This window comes from Drosophila innubila, assembly GCF_004354385.1.
Source record: "Drosophila innubila isolate TH190305 chromosome 3R unlocalized genomic scaffold, UK_Dinn_1.0 2_E_3R, whole genome shotgun sequence".
NCBI lineage: Eukaryota > Metazoa > Arthropoda > Insecta > Diptera > Drosophilidae > Drosophila > Drosophila innubila.
Window position 1 is genome coordinate 14,562,754 of NW_022995380.1, and position 15,136 is coordinate 14,577,889.

At 41.2% G+C, this 15,136-nt stretch overlaps 2 protein-coding genes and 1 non-coding gene across 3 annotated transcripts; 1 reads left to right on the forward strand and 2 right to left on the reverse strand.

The window, feature by feature from the left end:
- Nucleotides 1-1,284: 1,284 nt before the first annotated feature.
- LOC117791466 (myb-like protein AA) lies at nt 1,285-4,622 on the reverse strand. The gene is made up of 5 exons (XM_034631226.1): nt 3,808-4,622; nt 3,334-3,725; nt 2,451-3,258; nt 2,087-2,391; nt 1,285-2,014 (listed from the first exon to the last, which is right to left on the reverse strand). Exons 1-5 carry the CDS (start codon nt 3,877-3,879, stop codon nt 1,669-1,671), a joined length of 1,923 nt encoding a protein of 640 aa, XP_034487117.1. The 5' UTR covers nt 3,880-4,622; the 3' UTR covers nt 1,285-1,668.
- Nucleotides 4,623-5,630: 1,008 nt separating this feature from the next.
- LOC117791496 (poly [ADP-ribose] polymerase tankyrase) lies at nt 5,631-14,279 on the forward strand. Its single transcript, XM_034631268.1, is given in 7 exon segments — nt 5,631-6,353; nt 8,993-9,775; nt 10,113-12,023; nt 12,111-12,268; nt 12,324-12,616; nt 12,672-12,828; nt 12,888-14,279. Coding segments are annotated over 7 exon segments (4,590 nt in total). The 5' UTR covers nt 5,631-6,163; the 3' UTR covers nt 13,986-14,279.
- Nucleotides 14,280-14,937: 658 nt separating this feature from the next.
- On the reverse strand, nt 14,938-15,044 carry LOC117793078. Its single transcript, XR_004618220.1, has one exon. It is a non-coding gene; the product is annotated as a U6 spliceosomal RNA (small nuclear RNA).
- Nucleotides 15,045-15,136: the final 92 nt, after the last annotated feature.

Below are 15,136 nucleotides of genomic sequence, written 5' to 3' on the forward strand. Positions count from 1 at the left end.
AATAGGACAGCATTTGGTGTGGAAAACTGTCGTAAAAACGTAATATTTTTTTTGTTGGGATATTCTTATTCTCTGCTTGCTTTTAGCACTTTAATTCTCTTGACCAAGACAAACGCACATTTACAGATTGTGTCAACGCGATAGGGAGCGATAGCCGAGAACAAGGACAAAAAGCGAGACCTCAAGTCAATTGTGCGGCAAATATTGTCAGTGCCCACAAAAGTAGGCAATGCAATCTTGAAGAGCGTTTTAAAACGCACAGAAAACGCGCGCGCGACACTGAAAACTTGTTTAAATGTGTGAGACTGACAAAAGAAGACAAGTCAAGACAGGACTAACCAAGTCCATGCACGTCGGCCAACTGAAACTCACAAGAACAATTGTTGCTGATTTTGTTTAACTGCTGCAGCGAAGTTCACGCTTCGTGTCTTGCTCGTCCTTGGGTGACCGTCGCGACGCATTCGTACGATTTGTGGTAAGAACTTTGGCAACAGAGTTCGGGCTCATACCACATACCACAGCCTTTCATTTGAGTGGTTAGATTATTTTAGTTTTAAAACTCGACAAAATTTTTAGTTTTCAGAGAAAAAACATTAGAAATGCATTTTTTATTAGCTAATAGAATATAATGCAATTAGAATTTGTTCTAAAAATGTTTCTTTTAGTTAATTAAATAGTTATTGTATATATGAATATAGTAAACATATATATATTGCTGTTGCTTAGCCCTAAGCAAAAAAATGTTTGCTATGTTTCGCTTAATTATTAATTATCAAAATATTACTAAAAAGAAGCGACTGTCTTTTTTTTTTGCTGCATTTTGCAATAAAAGCTACAAAATATGCATAAGAACTAACTGTTTAACATTATTTGCAATTGAATTCTATTGTTTAGTGTTTTCTAAACACATTTAAAACATTTTCAACAAAGCACTGCTAAATATTTTTTGCTAAAGCTGCGCTAAGTGCTAAGTACAATAGTTATAATATAATAGATGTAATTATTAATAGTTATTACTATTCAAAAAGTATGTTATAATTAATGTGGAGTGTGGAAAATAATCACTAACAGCACAACTTAAATGTATAAAAAGGCATTTTTAGTTTTATAATATTCAATTATTGCAACAATTTACGTTTCATTTAACAACTAATGGCGCATTGTGAATGATGATTTAAAATATTTTTATAGACTAGAAACAAAAAGTATGTTATAATTTTGCATATTTAAGTTAAAATTAATTGATAAAGCACACAATATAAGTACAAAAAAGTTATGAAAAAATTTGTGGAATGATTTTGTGATTTATATTTGATACCTATAATATCAAAATTTAACTAGTCAAGTGAATAATATTAGATCTAAAAAAAGTTCTGCACTAGTTTGTTAATAAAAGTAGAATGTGTGAAGGTGTATATAAATTTGTAACATTGCTCGAGAGATCCATTAGGTATTTTGGAAGAATAAAATATGCATTCGTGTGTCGTTGTAAACTTCTGTGTTTGAAAATTAAAATATATTTTTAAGTACACATCAATCTGCGATTTCTATTTTGCTACTCTATGCATTCAAGATATGTAAATCATTTCCTCGTCTTTGTTCCCCAAGATTGTTTATAGAGTTAAATTTTTTTTTAGAAAAATACTTCGTTGCTTTTTAATGTTTTGCTTAAACCCAAACGCCATGTGGATTTTTGCTGGTTGGCACTGCCGTTTCCAGTTGACGCGGTGAGCCAATGATGCGGCGACTGCTGCCCTGTTTATTAGGTCCTTCCAGCAAATGTTTAATTTCCTCAGTGGTAGTTACGGTAAGACTTTGCAAATTCACTTCCTTCATTTCGTTCACAAGTTGCTCCACTTGTCGCTTTTTGTCCGCAATAGCATGCTCAATCATGACTAGCTCTTTTTTTAGACTATCGGCTGTTTTGTTGGATGAGTCTGTATTGTGCAACGCCTGATCGATATCGCTTTGAATGCGTTCCATTTCCATCAAAAAATCACGCTCCACAGTTTGTCTGTCAGTATGACAATGAAATGAAATCAAATGATTATAACAATCAGCAATAACTAAAGCGTTTCAAGCTCACCGGTTGCTCTGCTGTTGCTGCTCCAGTTCGATGTCGTCCATCAGCAATCTCATTTTGTTCTTACACTGCAGTAGTTCCGTTTCACAGTTGGCCAGTTTGGAGCGCAACAGTGCAATTTCCGATTTGAGTGTCTTCTCCTGCTGCTTAACCAGTTCATTTTCCTCTTCCACATATTGGAGGGTTTGCAACTGTTCGCTGCCTTGACGAAAGATTTGATCTGCCTTGGATATTTCGCGTGATATGGCCTCCAATTCATGCGCATGATCCCGCTCCCTACTTTCTAGGTAAACGATTTCCGTATCAAACTACAAATAATTAATGTTATAATTAGTTGCTATTTGGCCTGTAATTTTAAATGTTGTACCTTTTGCAGTTCCAATTGCTGTGCTGTGATTTTCTCGCGCTGAAACTTGATTAGCTGTAACAGATCATTATATTGCGTCGTCTGGAACATGCTTTCGCCCTCATCCATGCACTGATTAACGCTGTTGTTGCCGCTATTGTTATTATTATTATTATTGTTGTTATTAATGTTATGTTGATCGTAGTCGCTGAGAAATGGATTGGTTGAAGAGGATGCATTGGATATGGTCTCAGCATTGCTGCTAAGTGGCAAGCGTTGTGTCTGGCACATGGGACTGTTACGTGGAGGAGGTGGATCGCGATATGGTGGTGGCACCAGTGCTCCATTTGATGAAATCGTTGGTGTTTGCTTGTATAATTCTGGAGAGTTGTTGTTGTTGTTAGTAATATTGTTGCTGATGTTGCTATTGGCATAAATGTCGCATAAATGCTCATTGCTGCTGTTACTATTGCTGTTGTTGTTGTGGCTACCATTGTTGCTGTTGTAGCATATTTCATTTGGACTGGCGCGACGAAGCTCACTGCTGGATTTGCTCAGCTGACTGTAGATGTGCTGATTGGTATTGTTGTTACCATTGCTGTTGCTATTGTTGTTGTATAAATCGTTGTAGTCATTTAAAGCGGCCGCATTGCAACTGGCACTGCTGCTACTACTCATTTCCAATGGATTCGATAAAGATTTCTCATGCTTGGGCACTAGCGGAGCCACTTTGCTTGACTGCGTCTGCTGCTGCAGCTGCAACTGCTGATGTTGTTGTGGAATGCCTTTGACTATGCCAATATTATCGAATTGTTTAGCATCGTATCCGCTGTAAAATCACACACACAGTATTACAACAATTTCAACAATTAGTTATAATGAATACTTTGTTGCTTTTACACACCCAAAACTTTTCTTCAGCTCCTTTGTACGATAGCTCAGCTCCACGCTGGACTTTTGCTTTTGCAATGTGGGAGGTGGCAATTTGCTCTCATTGTTGTTGTTGTTGTTGCTAGGTCCCAGTGGTTTTTTCGTCATGACAGCATAATTGTTGTTAATCTGCTGCTGTGGTTGTGACTGTGCCTGTGGTTGTTGCTGCTGTTGTTGGGCTGCCTGCTGTTTGTTCTCGGAACGCTGCAATATAAACTGCACATCATTTGCATACTCGCCCCATTTAAGTAGCAGCTTCATTGGATTTTCGTTGGGGGCCAAGTGTCGCTCATTATTGCGCCAACGTTCGATCAACGTAAATCGACCCACTTTGCCCGTTGCGTGGGCCAAGGCAAACACCACATCCTGCAATAAGAACACATAGCAGGATAAGATATGTACATATGACAATTGGTTAATAAAAAGCGTTAAAAATCAATATGCGCACCTGGCAGGTTGTATTTACAGTCACACCGCACACAATACGCTGTATGCCTTCCACCCAAACTTTGAGTTCCATTTTGAACAGAAGAACAAATAAATTAAATAAATGTTTTGATTTCGATTTGCTTCTTGTTGCTCTTGCTGCCGCTGCCAGAAAATAACTACTAAATTGGAGGCTAATGATTTTAAACGCAGCGCAACGACGTCGAAGTCTGAATTGTCGCGAGGGCAGCGAAGCGTGCGGTTGGTGTTATTGTTGTTTTTTTATCGTTGCTAGAGCAGCGCCATGGCGAGACTGCTGTTGTCGTTATTGTTGCTGCTGCCGCCACTGCAACACCAAATTGGGGGTGGAGCTGCACTTCCACTTTTGCTTGTTGTTGTCGTTGTCGTTCTCGTTGCTGTCGCTTGTCGCGCTTTGTTCCCTTTCTTTCTGCTTTGTTGCAGCTTTTACCAATTGCTGCTGCTGCTGTTTGTTTGTTTGTGGCCGTTGTTGCTGCTTCACTTGCACTTATTTCTGGTTTCAGAGCGCGCGGGTGCCGCGGGTTGCTGGTGTATGTACATGTGTGCTGGTTTGTGCATGTGTGTCGCGTAAGTGTGTGTGCATTCGTGTTCTGATTCACTTTTTGTTTGCATTCGCTTATTAATACTAACGTTTCGACGCGCACATTTTTATTCACATGTACGTGTGCTTTTCAAGCTTATTGTTCCTGTTTTGCACGTGCAATTTGTATATTTTATGGGTTTTTAAGCGAAAAACAAATGCACAATGCGCGCATTGTTGTTGGCATGCACTTGTACTCGATACCCCTAACAGGGTTGTAACTCATAGCTATGCCAGGGATGGTACTGCTATTTAATTCGATTAGTTCGTCGCAATCTGTGATTGTTCCGGCGCGCAATTTAAATCCAAAAATATATTGATTTTATTCTTTAATTTTGAGTCAAGAATATATTTACTTCAACCATTTTTATTATAAATAAGATAAAAAGGTAACAATTTTTATAAAGGTTTGAAGTTCGTCACCCCACTGAAAAGTTGTATAATTAATTATTAAATTCTTGATAAAGTTCAACAAAATCCTAAAAAAATTTCCAAAGTTCTAGCTGTAATTTCATACAATGAAAATGTCCACAGAAATTGCGTCCACCGGTAAAAATTACTATGGACATGAAAAAAAGAAGAGTTCCTTCCTTTATTTCCATTTTTACTATCACACATATTTTACTAAAATATTAAAACTGCGCGTGTCTTATACCAAAAATATATCAGATATCAGATGGTAAAAATCAAAAGAATTCTAACAAAAATCCTGCAAAAATGTAATAAATTCTTTCTTGAATAATTAAGAAAATTTCAGAATTTTGTGATTTTTCTTAGGTGCAACCAAATTTGCAATTCGATTAAAATGGTACAAGTTGCCGGATCGGGAAATTTTGAATGGTGGCAGCCCTTGCACCGGGTGGTAGCATTCCACACGAGTGCTGCAATTTTTTAGGGGAAATAATAGATGTTTCTGTCTGGAAAGCAACTAAGTTTGTTATTGTAGGCACTTTTGCACAGTTTTACCAAAAACATTAATAGCAAAACTAAGCTGATTATATACTTAAAATAGCCAGATTTAATACTAATAGCAATTTTTAAATTTTCTAGCAAGTGATTTCTGAAAATAGCCAGATCTAGCTATAAAATAGCTAAAAAAATTAAGTACAAAAAATCGAGCCAGATCGGAAACTTGTACCGGATGGGCAACCCTCGGATCATAAAAAATTAGCACCAATCCCCCCCCGTAATTTCATTGTGATAGATCCAATTTCCTCTTATTCGCGAGCTGAACGAAAACAAACAACTGCAAGTAGCGAGCGCAGCAGCAGCAGCAGTGGCTCTCAAGAAAAAAGTTTTCGCACATTTATATTGATTTTAGTGCATTCTATTTGTGCGATAAACAGTATATGTTGTGTATCTGAGTTAGCTGCGGGGCAACTCCAGCAATTGTTGCTTCCTAGGCCAAGAGTTTCCACATCGCCCGTCTTAATGTGCATGTGCATGTGTTTGTGTGTGTGAGTAAGTGAGTGTGGAGCAGCAAAAATGGCCAGCAAATGTTTCACAGCTGCATAAACATGAACTCGAGTTAGTTAAACTAGATTAGCATCTGTTTAGGTGCAGATATATAACGTAGATTTTGTGGCCGATTTTTGGGGCGCGGCGACAGCTGCTCCTCAGTCGTTGCTGTTGTCTGTGTGCGTGCGTGTAAACAAAACAAATTTGAAAAGTGGAGCAGTACAAAGGCAAAGTGAAGGGGGCAACATCTACAGCAGCAGCAACCACAACAACAGTAGTAACAACAACAACAAATAACACAATGGCCAGTCGCAGTCGCGCTATACTAAATGTTAATCTCGATACGGTCATGGCCAACGATCCGTTGCGTGAGCTCTTTGAGGCCTGTAAAACAGGTGAAATAGCCAAAGTGAAGAAGCTGATAACGCCACAAACGGTTAATGCGCGCGACACAGCAGGACGCAAATCGACTCCATTGCATTTTGCAGCGGGTAAGTCACTAACTATACATACATTTATCCTATCATCATTACAATCCCCATTCTCAGCAACGGTGAGTGTGTGTGTGTGTGTCTCACAAAGGTTGAAGGACTCGCTTGCAACCCACTCCTCTGTTCACCCCTCCTTACACAATCACATAGATACACAGTCATATATGCATTCGTTCTGGCCTTGATCTACTTACCGCTGGGTGTGTGACGAGCGTCATTGTTGCTTGGGTCTCAGACTGAGCTGAACTGAGCTGGGCTGAGCTGGGTTGGGTAGGAGCAGTCGCCATGAGGGTCGACTCACTCGCCACTCGGTCGGACACTCGTTCGAATGATGGCGTCGAGAGTTGACCTACTTTTCTAGTTGGTTTGTTTCCGGAACCCGCGACCCTCGACTATGTGTTGCATTTCCAACATGTTTTCTATTTTAAATATTCACCCTGGTCAGCATCGACCAAGTGACAGATGAGGGGTGCCGAAGGGGGCACCGACTGCTGCGTTTGCATCCTGCTGACGTCTTTGACAACAATATTTGCATCTATTTTCTGATTTTCTGTTTTGACTGGCCTTGTCTGCACTTCGCCATAAACATGAAGAGAAGCAACAACAAAATTTCGACAGCCCCAAATAAAGTTCAATTACAAATTTCACTTTTTGCTTTGACTGTCGCGACTGTTGCGACTGTCACGCCCAACTGCCAACGCTGAGCACTCCCCCAACTCCTTATCTAATTAAAAAATACATTTTGACTGCTTTTGACTGGGGGCACTCGCAGGTTTCACGCCCTTTGCATATCAATTTGTGTGGCTTTTTTGTCGTCTATGATTCATGCACAGTTTTTGTTGTTCAATTGTATTTTGTTTCTTGTTTTTTACTGTCTTTACTGTCTCTCTAAAAAACTGGTTTGCCATCTATTTTGTCATGTCTTTTGTCACGTTCTGAACAAAAAAGTGAGATCTCCAAGAGGTCTGCTTTTGCCATTGCTACTGCTATTGTTGTTATTGACTGAGTTTTCACCTTGTTGCTAGCACCCGACTCCTCCCCCTCCCTCTTCTCTGCCCCCTTCACCTTCCAGCACCTGTTGAAAATTGCAGCACGTTTCCATAAATATCAATGCAGCTTTGCACCCCTAAAGAATTCACATACTTGTACTTACTACACATACATCAAATGGTTTAATTATCTGTTATCTCTCATTTGTCCAGCTTTTTTATTTATCTTAGCGATAAGAAACTTGATAAATATTTCCAGCACGTATTTACTGATATAGTTAAAGTTTTCGCGAGACATTATACATATCAAGGCAATCATATGTAAAACATTTCAACTAACATCTGTTGAAATAATTAACCTTCAACATTATTATTATTTTTAAAGTACTGGTACTAGCCAAGTTTTTAGCTTTATTGTTTAAGCAATTTTGAGCAGATAAAAACTATTATAAGCAATGCACATTCAATTGCTCAACAAGTAGCTAATAATATTTTCCATTCTATTAATTTTCACGCAACTTTCGTAATTGCTTAACCAAAAGTGAACGGCAAACTAAAAAAATGTTTGCATTGATTTCGTAAAAAGACTTCGGGGAAGAGTCCATTAAGCCAATTTCGATACAGTTCTCAATTATTTTCAACTGCTTTATTTACACATAATAGAAGAAAACGACTTGCAATTAAAAGTATGTTTGAGATTTTCAATAACTAATTATATAGTTTTTGAAATATATTCATTTTCGGCTTGGAGGTAAAGAGATAAATTTTAATCATTAATCACTCTTAATATTCATTTAGCTATGTATGTGCAATTTAAATTGGGTTATTAAAAACGTTAATTAAATATATAAATTAAAAAAATATGAAGAACTAAGTGGTTCAAAATTCATTACGACTTTAGGTTTAAATTTTTTGCAATAAAATTATATTATTTCCTCAATTGTTTTCCACTTTGCCTTGATTTTGTATGCGCTTAAAATAATTTAACAAACTTATTCCAAAGTCCAATCTAATTTACGATATTTTTTTTTTTACTATTTTTCCACTTTTTCAAAATTAAAGTAAAATAAAATTATAGATAGTCAAACTCAAAAATAGTATGAAATGTATATACATTTTTTTTCAGGACTGAATGTTATTATTTTTTTCTAAAATGAATTTTAATAATGAATATAAAAGTTAATTAAAGTATACTTTAGTTCTGTTTGTTCCTAACATATATTCAGATTCGAAACATGTTAAATAGATCAAATAGAAAGTGATAATAAATATGTCAGGGGTGTGTTGACAGCTTTCCTTAGCTGTTGGCTGATTGTCATTGTTTTATCTGAAAGATTGTTTGCTTTTGTTGCCCAAACAATAACATACATAGACGTAGATTAATGATGCCAACAAGGTCAGTCGACTGTTATTAGAACCAATAAAATGCTGCAAGGTGCCGACTGCCGGAAATTTATGTTAGACCCCAAAGCATTGAAGGTCCCTCCAAAGTCCCCAACACCCCCCGCCCTTTCACCGAACAACACGGTAAAGAAACAGCAAGAACAGATAACTAAACATGTGAGCCACTTTTAGGGCTTGCTGTCATGTCATTATTAGCATTGAATCCAACACTAACACTTTTCTTCTTCTGCCCTCTCATCTACACAGGTTATGGACGGCGGGAGGTGGTCGAGTTTCTGTTGAACAGCGGCGCCTCCATACAGGCCTGCGACGAGGGTGGCCTGCATCCTCTGCACAACTGCTGTTCTTTTGGGCATGCGGAGGTGGTGCGTTTGCTGCTTAAAGCCGGAGCCAGTCCAAATACCACCGACAACTGGAACTATACACCGCTCCATGAGGCGGCCAGCAAGGGTAAGGTGGATGTTTGTCTGGCGCTGCTGCAGCATGGAGCGAATCATACCATTCGCAATTCGGAGCAGAAGACACCTCTGGAGTTGGCGGACGATGCGACACGTCCGGTGCTGACCGGCGAGTATCGCAAGGATGAGCTGCTGGAGGCTGCCCGTTCAGGAGCCGAGGATCGGCTGCTTGCCCTCCTCACGCCCCTCAATGTCAATTGTCATGCCAGCGACGGACGTCGCTCGACTCCATTGCATTTAGCCGCCGGCTACAATCGCATTGGCATCGTTGAAATACTGCTAGCCAACGGAGCTGACGTGCATGCCAAGGATAAGGGTGGCCTGGTGCCGCTGCATAATGCCTGCTCCTACGGCCACTTCGATGTCACCAAATTGCTGATTCAGGCCGGCGCCAATGTCAATGCCAACGATCTGTGGGCCTTCACGCCGCTGCACGAGGCCGCCTCCAAAAGTCGTGTCGAGGTGTGTAGCCTGTTGCTCAGTCGCGGCGCTGATCCCACGCTCCTCAACTGCCACAACAAGTCGGCCATCGATGCGGCACCAACGCGAGAGCTGCGTGAACGCATTGCCTGTGAGTAGACAATCCTTTTAAGTTAAGTTTAAGTTTAATTAAACTAACGTATAAAATGGAGGATACATTTTTATTTTTCATTTCATATTATACAAATTATTTTTTACTTTAACTTGTGATCAATATTTAAAAATAAATTCGAATTAATAATTGAATTATAATTTTTATCAGGGATCCAAAAAAAATGATAGTTTTGAAAAAATCTATTTATAAATAAGAAAATTCCGATTATTTTAATTAAAGTATCCAGATAAAAAATTTAATTTTTATATATATATATATATATTTTAAAATTTATATTTAAGAAATATAGTTTAATGTTCTCTGATCTTTTCAGTTGAATACAAGGGACATTGCCTGATGGACGCTTGTCGAAAGTGCGATCTATCGCGTGTGAAGAAGCTCGTCTGTGCCGAAATAGTTAACTTTGTGCATCCTTATACGGGTGATACGCCTCTGCATTTGGCCGTGGTCTGTCAGGATGGCAAACGGAAGCAGTTGGTGGAGCTGTTGACACGCAAGGGAGCCCTCCTCAATGAGAAGAACAAGACCTTCCTGACGCCACTGCATTTGGCCGCCGAGTTGCTGCACTATGACGCCATGGACGCTCTGCTTAAACTGGGCGCCAAGGTCAATGCATTGGATAGTCTTGGCCAGACGGCGCTGCATCGTTGTGCGCGGGATGAGCAGGCGGTGAGATTGTTGCTCTCCTATGCGGTGGACAGCAATATTATCTCATTGGAGGGCTTAACTGCAGCTCAGCTGGCATCGGATAATGTGCTAAAGCTACTCAAGAATCCGCCAGACAGCGAGACAAACTTGCTGGAAGCGGCCAAGGCTGGTGATTTGGATGCAGTGCGTCGCATTGTGCTTAACAATCCACATACAGTCAATTGTCGGGATCTAGATGGACGTCACTCGACGCCGTTGCACTTTGCTGCCGGTTTCAATCGTGTGCCTGTCGTGCAATTTCTGCTGGAGCACGGAGCAGAGGTATATGCCGCAGATAAGGGTGGCCTGGTGCCACTGCATAATGCCTGCTCCTATGGCCACTACGAGGTAACCGAACTGCTCGTCAAGCACGGCGCCAATGTAAATGTCTCCGATCTGTGGAAGTTTACTCCGCTTCATGAGGCTGCGGCCAAGGGCAAGTATGACATTTGCAAGCTGCTGCTGAAGCATGGCGCTGATCCCATGAAGAAGAATCGTGATGGTGCGACGCCAGCTGATCTTGTCAAGGACTCAGATCATGATGTCGCCGAACTACTGCGTGGCCCCTCAGCACTGCTAGATGCCGCCAAAAAGGGCAACTTGGCGCGGGTGCAACGCCTGGTCACACCAGAAACGATCAACTGCCGCGATTTGAATGGACGCAACTCGACGCCGCTGCATTTGGCCGCCGGATACAATAACTTTGAATGTGCCGAATATTTGCTGGAAAATGGCGCCGATGTCAATGCCCAGGATAAGGGTGGACTCATACCATTGCACAATGCCAGCTCCTATGGGCATTTAGATATTGCTGCGCTGCTGATCAAGCACAAGACGGTGGTCAATGCGACCGACAAATGGGGCTTCACTCCGTTGCATGAGGCCGCCCAGAAGGGACGCACCCAGCTTTGTTCCCTGTTGCTAGCCCATGGTGCCGATGCGTATATGAAGAACCAGGAGGGCCAGACACCTATTGAGTTAGCCACGGCCGATGATGTTAAATGCCTGTTACAGGATGCAATGGCCACATCGCTCAGCCAACAGGCGCTTAGAGCTTCTACGCAATCTTTAAGTGGCAACTCTCCCGCACCAGATGCAGGTTGTAGCACCGCAAATGCAGCTGCAACATGCTCGTCGACAGCAGCTGCTGCTGCAGCGGCCTCAGCGGCAATGTTGTCGCCCACCACGGAGACAGTGTTGCTACCATCGGGTGCTTCTATGACACTAAGTGTGCCGGTGCCATTGCCACTGAACAGCTGCGCCACACGCATCAGTCCTGCCCAAGGAGCGGAGGCGAATGGCGCTGAGAATACAGGCAGTGAGGAGCTGCTAACCGATCCGGAGTCAATTACAAATGTTTCGGGTTTCCTGAGCAGCCAACAGCTGCATCATTTGATAGAGCTCTTCGAGCGGGAGCAGATCACACTCGACATACTGGCCGAGATGGGCCATGATGATCTCAAGCAGGTGGGCGTGTCCGCCTACGGCTTTCGACACAAGATACTCAAGGGCATTGCCCAGCTGCGCGCAACAACAGGTAAGATCTTGAACCTTTATTGAATTAACTGTCGGCACGGAGTATAAAAATGACTTAAATTATCGTTAACACTTATGAAATCCCCAGGCATTGGCAACAATGTGAATCTGTGCACACTTCTGGTCGATCTACTGCAGGATGACAAGGAGTTTGTCGCCGTCGAGGAGGAAATGCAGGCCACAATACGCGAACATCGTGACAATGGCCAGGCCGGAGGCTACTTTACACGCTACAACGTAGTGCGGGTAAGCGAGAAGCATTAAATCATTATACATCATTCTAATGGTTGTCCATTTGCAGGTACAAAAGGTACAGAATCGTAAGTTGTGGGAGCGTTACGCCCATCGCCGTCAGGAAATTGCCGAAGAGAATTATTTGCAGTCAAATGAGCGTATGCTCTTCCATGGTAGCCCATTTATCAATGCGATTGTGCAGCGCGGATTTGATGAGCGTCACGCCTACATTGGTGGCATGTTCGGTGCAGGCATTTACTTTGCGGAGCACAGCTCCAAGAGCAATCAGTATGTGTATGGCATTGGCGGCGGCATTGGTTGCCCATCGCACAAGGATAAATCCTGCTATGTCTGTCCCAGGTAAAATATGCTGCAAGCAATATAAATATTCTTTACTTGACTTTTTCTGTCACAGACAATTGCTGCTGTGTCGCGTTGCGCTGGGTAAATCATTTTTGCAATATAGCGCCATGAAGATGGCGCATGCACCGCCAGGACATCACTCGGTCATCGGTCGTCCATCGGCAGGCGGCCTGCACTTTGCAGAATACGTTGTCTATCGGGGTGAACAGGTGAGAGTCCTTTAAACTGACTTTGAGTATGTGTTAATGTTGTTTCATGGCTTTTGCAGTCTTATCCAGAGTACTTGATAACCTACCAAATCGTCAAGCCCGATGATAGTAACAGCGGCGCCGAGGAAACAAGATGATGGATGCCCTCGGTTGGCTCGACGCCTACAACAACATCGCCAGCACCGCAACCACAACAGACCTCAGCTCCAGCGCCAGCTATAGCAATTGCTATAGCTCCAGTTCAAGTTCAAGTTCCAGCCACAGCCACAGCTCCAGTTGCCAAGCGGCGGCATAAGCACGCCAAAACGAACCAGCAACAACAGCGGCAACATCATCAGCCTCAACACCAACATCAGCTGCCGCTGCAGTTGCAATATCAACATTATCAGCCGCAGCAATCGACGCCGGTGGTAACCACCACGCAGCCAACACCAGCGGGCGTCTTTACGCACAATAACAACAACCATAGCTATAATAGTAATAATAACACTAACGGCAACATCAACAGCAACAATAACAACAACAATGACATGTCACCGATATCGAACAGCAATAGTTACTCCTCGGTGGACACAAATCAAACGCTGCTCAATTCAATTGCCAATCAACGTGGCAATAATCAGCGTCAAAATCACCAAAATCATCAGAGCCGTAAATATAGTCAATTTATGATCATAACGCCCGCCGTTTCGATTGATCGTGACTTTGAATACGAATCGCATTTGGATTTTGAGGACTTTGCCAATGCGGCGCACAACAATGGCAATCTGTTTCGTTTGGGATTGCGCCGGAGCGGCAGCAGTAGCGACGACAGCGGACACAGTAGCGACAGCAGCTTTCGATCCAATTACAATCCCTATTTGCATCACAGTCGTCAGCATTTGCTATCGAATAAAAGCAACAATGGATGTAACTCTCGTCGTTTCTATACCTTTTCGTCGTGGCGCTGGTGTTCTCTACTCTGTGCGGCAATGCGTTGCTTTGGCGCCGGGCACGGCAACCAGGCACCGTATAGCAGCTCTTTTGTGCAACATCATCGATTACGTCGGTGTTCCTCCTACAACGGGGATACTGCATATGACTATGAGCATTTTGCGGCGCCGTTTAAGGCTCGAAAAACACGCGATCATATGAATAATATTACATACGAGTTGTGACGGTGGCCGCTTTCCAAATATGAACAGCATTTTGATCTCTTTGTCGCCGTTGTATTTGTTGGTCTACTCCTAAAACTTCTGCTCCTTATTAGACTTTTATTACAATTATTAGCTATAAATGTCGTGTACTGTGTGTCGTCATCGTTCACTCTAGAATGTAAGCGATATAAAGTTGATCGTAAAATCAAAAGAGCAGCACATTTTTTGAGTGATTTTAATTCGAAATACGAGTAATTAATATAATATTTACGATTATACACAAACAATTATACAGATAAAAAGAGTATAAATACATATTAAAATGAATAATGCACGCACGTTTATTTAAGTGTTTAAAGTTAGCTAATTAATTTAAATGACAACAATTCAAACTCCAATTAATTTTAAATATACATACATATACAAATAAAACTTTGTCTTTTGTCTCAATTATTAATTAAAATTATATTTTAATGTGGGCGCCTTTATTTCGATGCCGTGAGCTTTGGGCATGTTAATAGTCCTTTAATATAATTTGAAAACAGCAATAAAACTTTTTCATACTAAGACATAATTATCGATTGAGCGTCTCTATTGCAGCTATATGATATAGTGGGCCGATTTGAACCAAATTTGGTCAGGATAATAGTACCAACCCAGATGCACATTCTATCAGTTTGGTTAAGATATCTCAACAAACAAAATAATTTTTCAAACTAAAACTTCATTTTCGACGTATCGTTCCTATGGCAGCTATATGATATAGTGGTCCGATCAAAAAATAAAAACAAACTTGATCTGCGTATTGTATTCAGGAACCTACATACCAAGTTTGAAGTCTCTAGCTCTTATGGTCTCTAAAATCGACGCGTACAAACATACGAACAGATAGACAAACGGACATGGCTCCATCGACTCGGCTGTTTTATTTTATTTATTTGCACTAAATACTAGTATATACCGCATACGGCAAAAAAATGTGGAACGCTTCACGATTTTGCGTGTCATCCTTGCGCAGGGGCCATGCTAATCTTCTCTGTATCGTTCCAATTTTAGTATATGTTCTGCCGAAGCAAGAACGAATGTATTTTGAAATTTCTAGTATTTAAGCTAAGCACCCTATGAATAACAACTTGAGAATTACAAAGAAGTCAGTAAAATAGTAAAACGCT

Excerpts from the sequence above, each read along its gene's own strand:
- LOC117791466 (XM_034631226.1), bottom strand. The coding sequence starts at position 3,879 with ATGGAACTCAAAGTTTGGGTGGAAGGCATACAGCGTATTGTGTGCGGT. Across the intron at positions 2,392-2,450 it reads AGCAATTGGAACTGCAAAAG|TTTGATACGGAAATCGTTTA; the intron begins GTACAACATTTA and ends AATTATTTGTAG. Across the intron at positions 2,015-2,086 it reads CAGCAACAGCAGAGCAACCG|ACAAACTGTGGAGCGTGATT; the intron begins GTGAGCTTGAAA and ends TCATACTGACAG.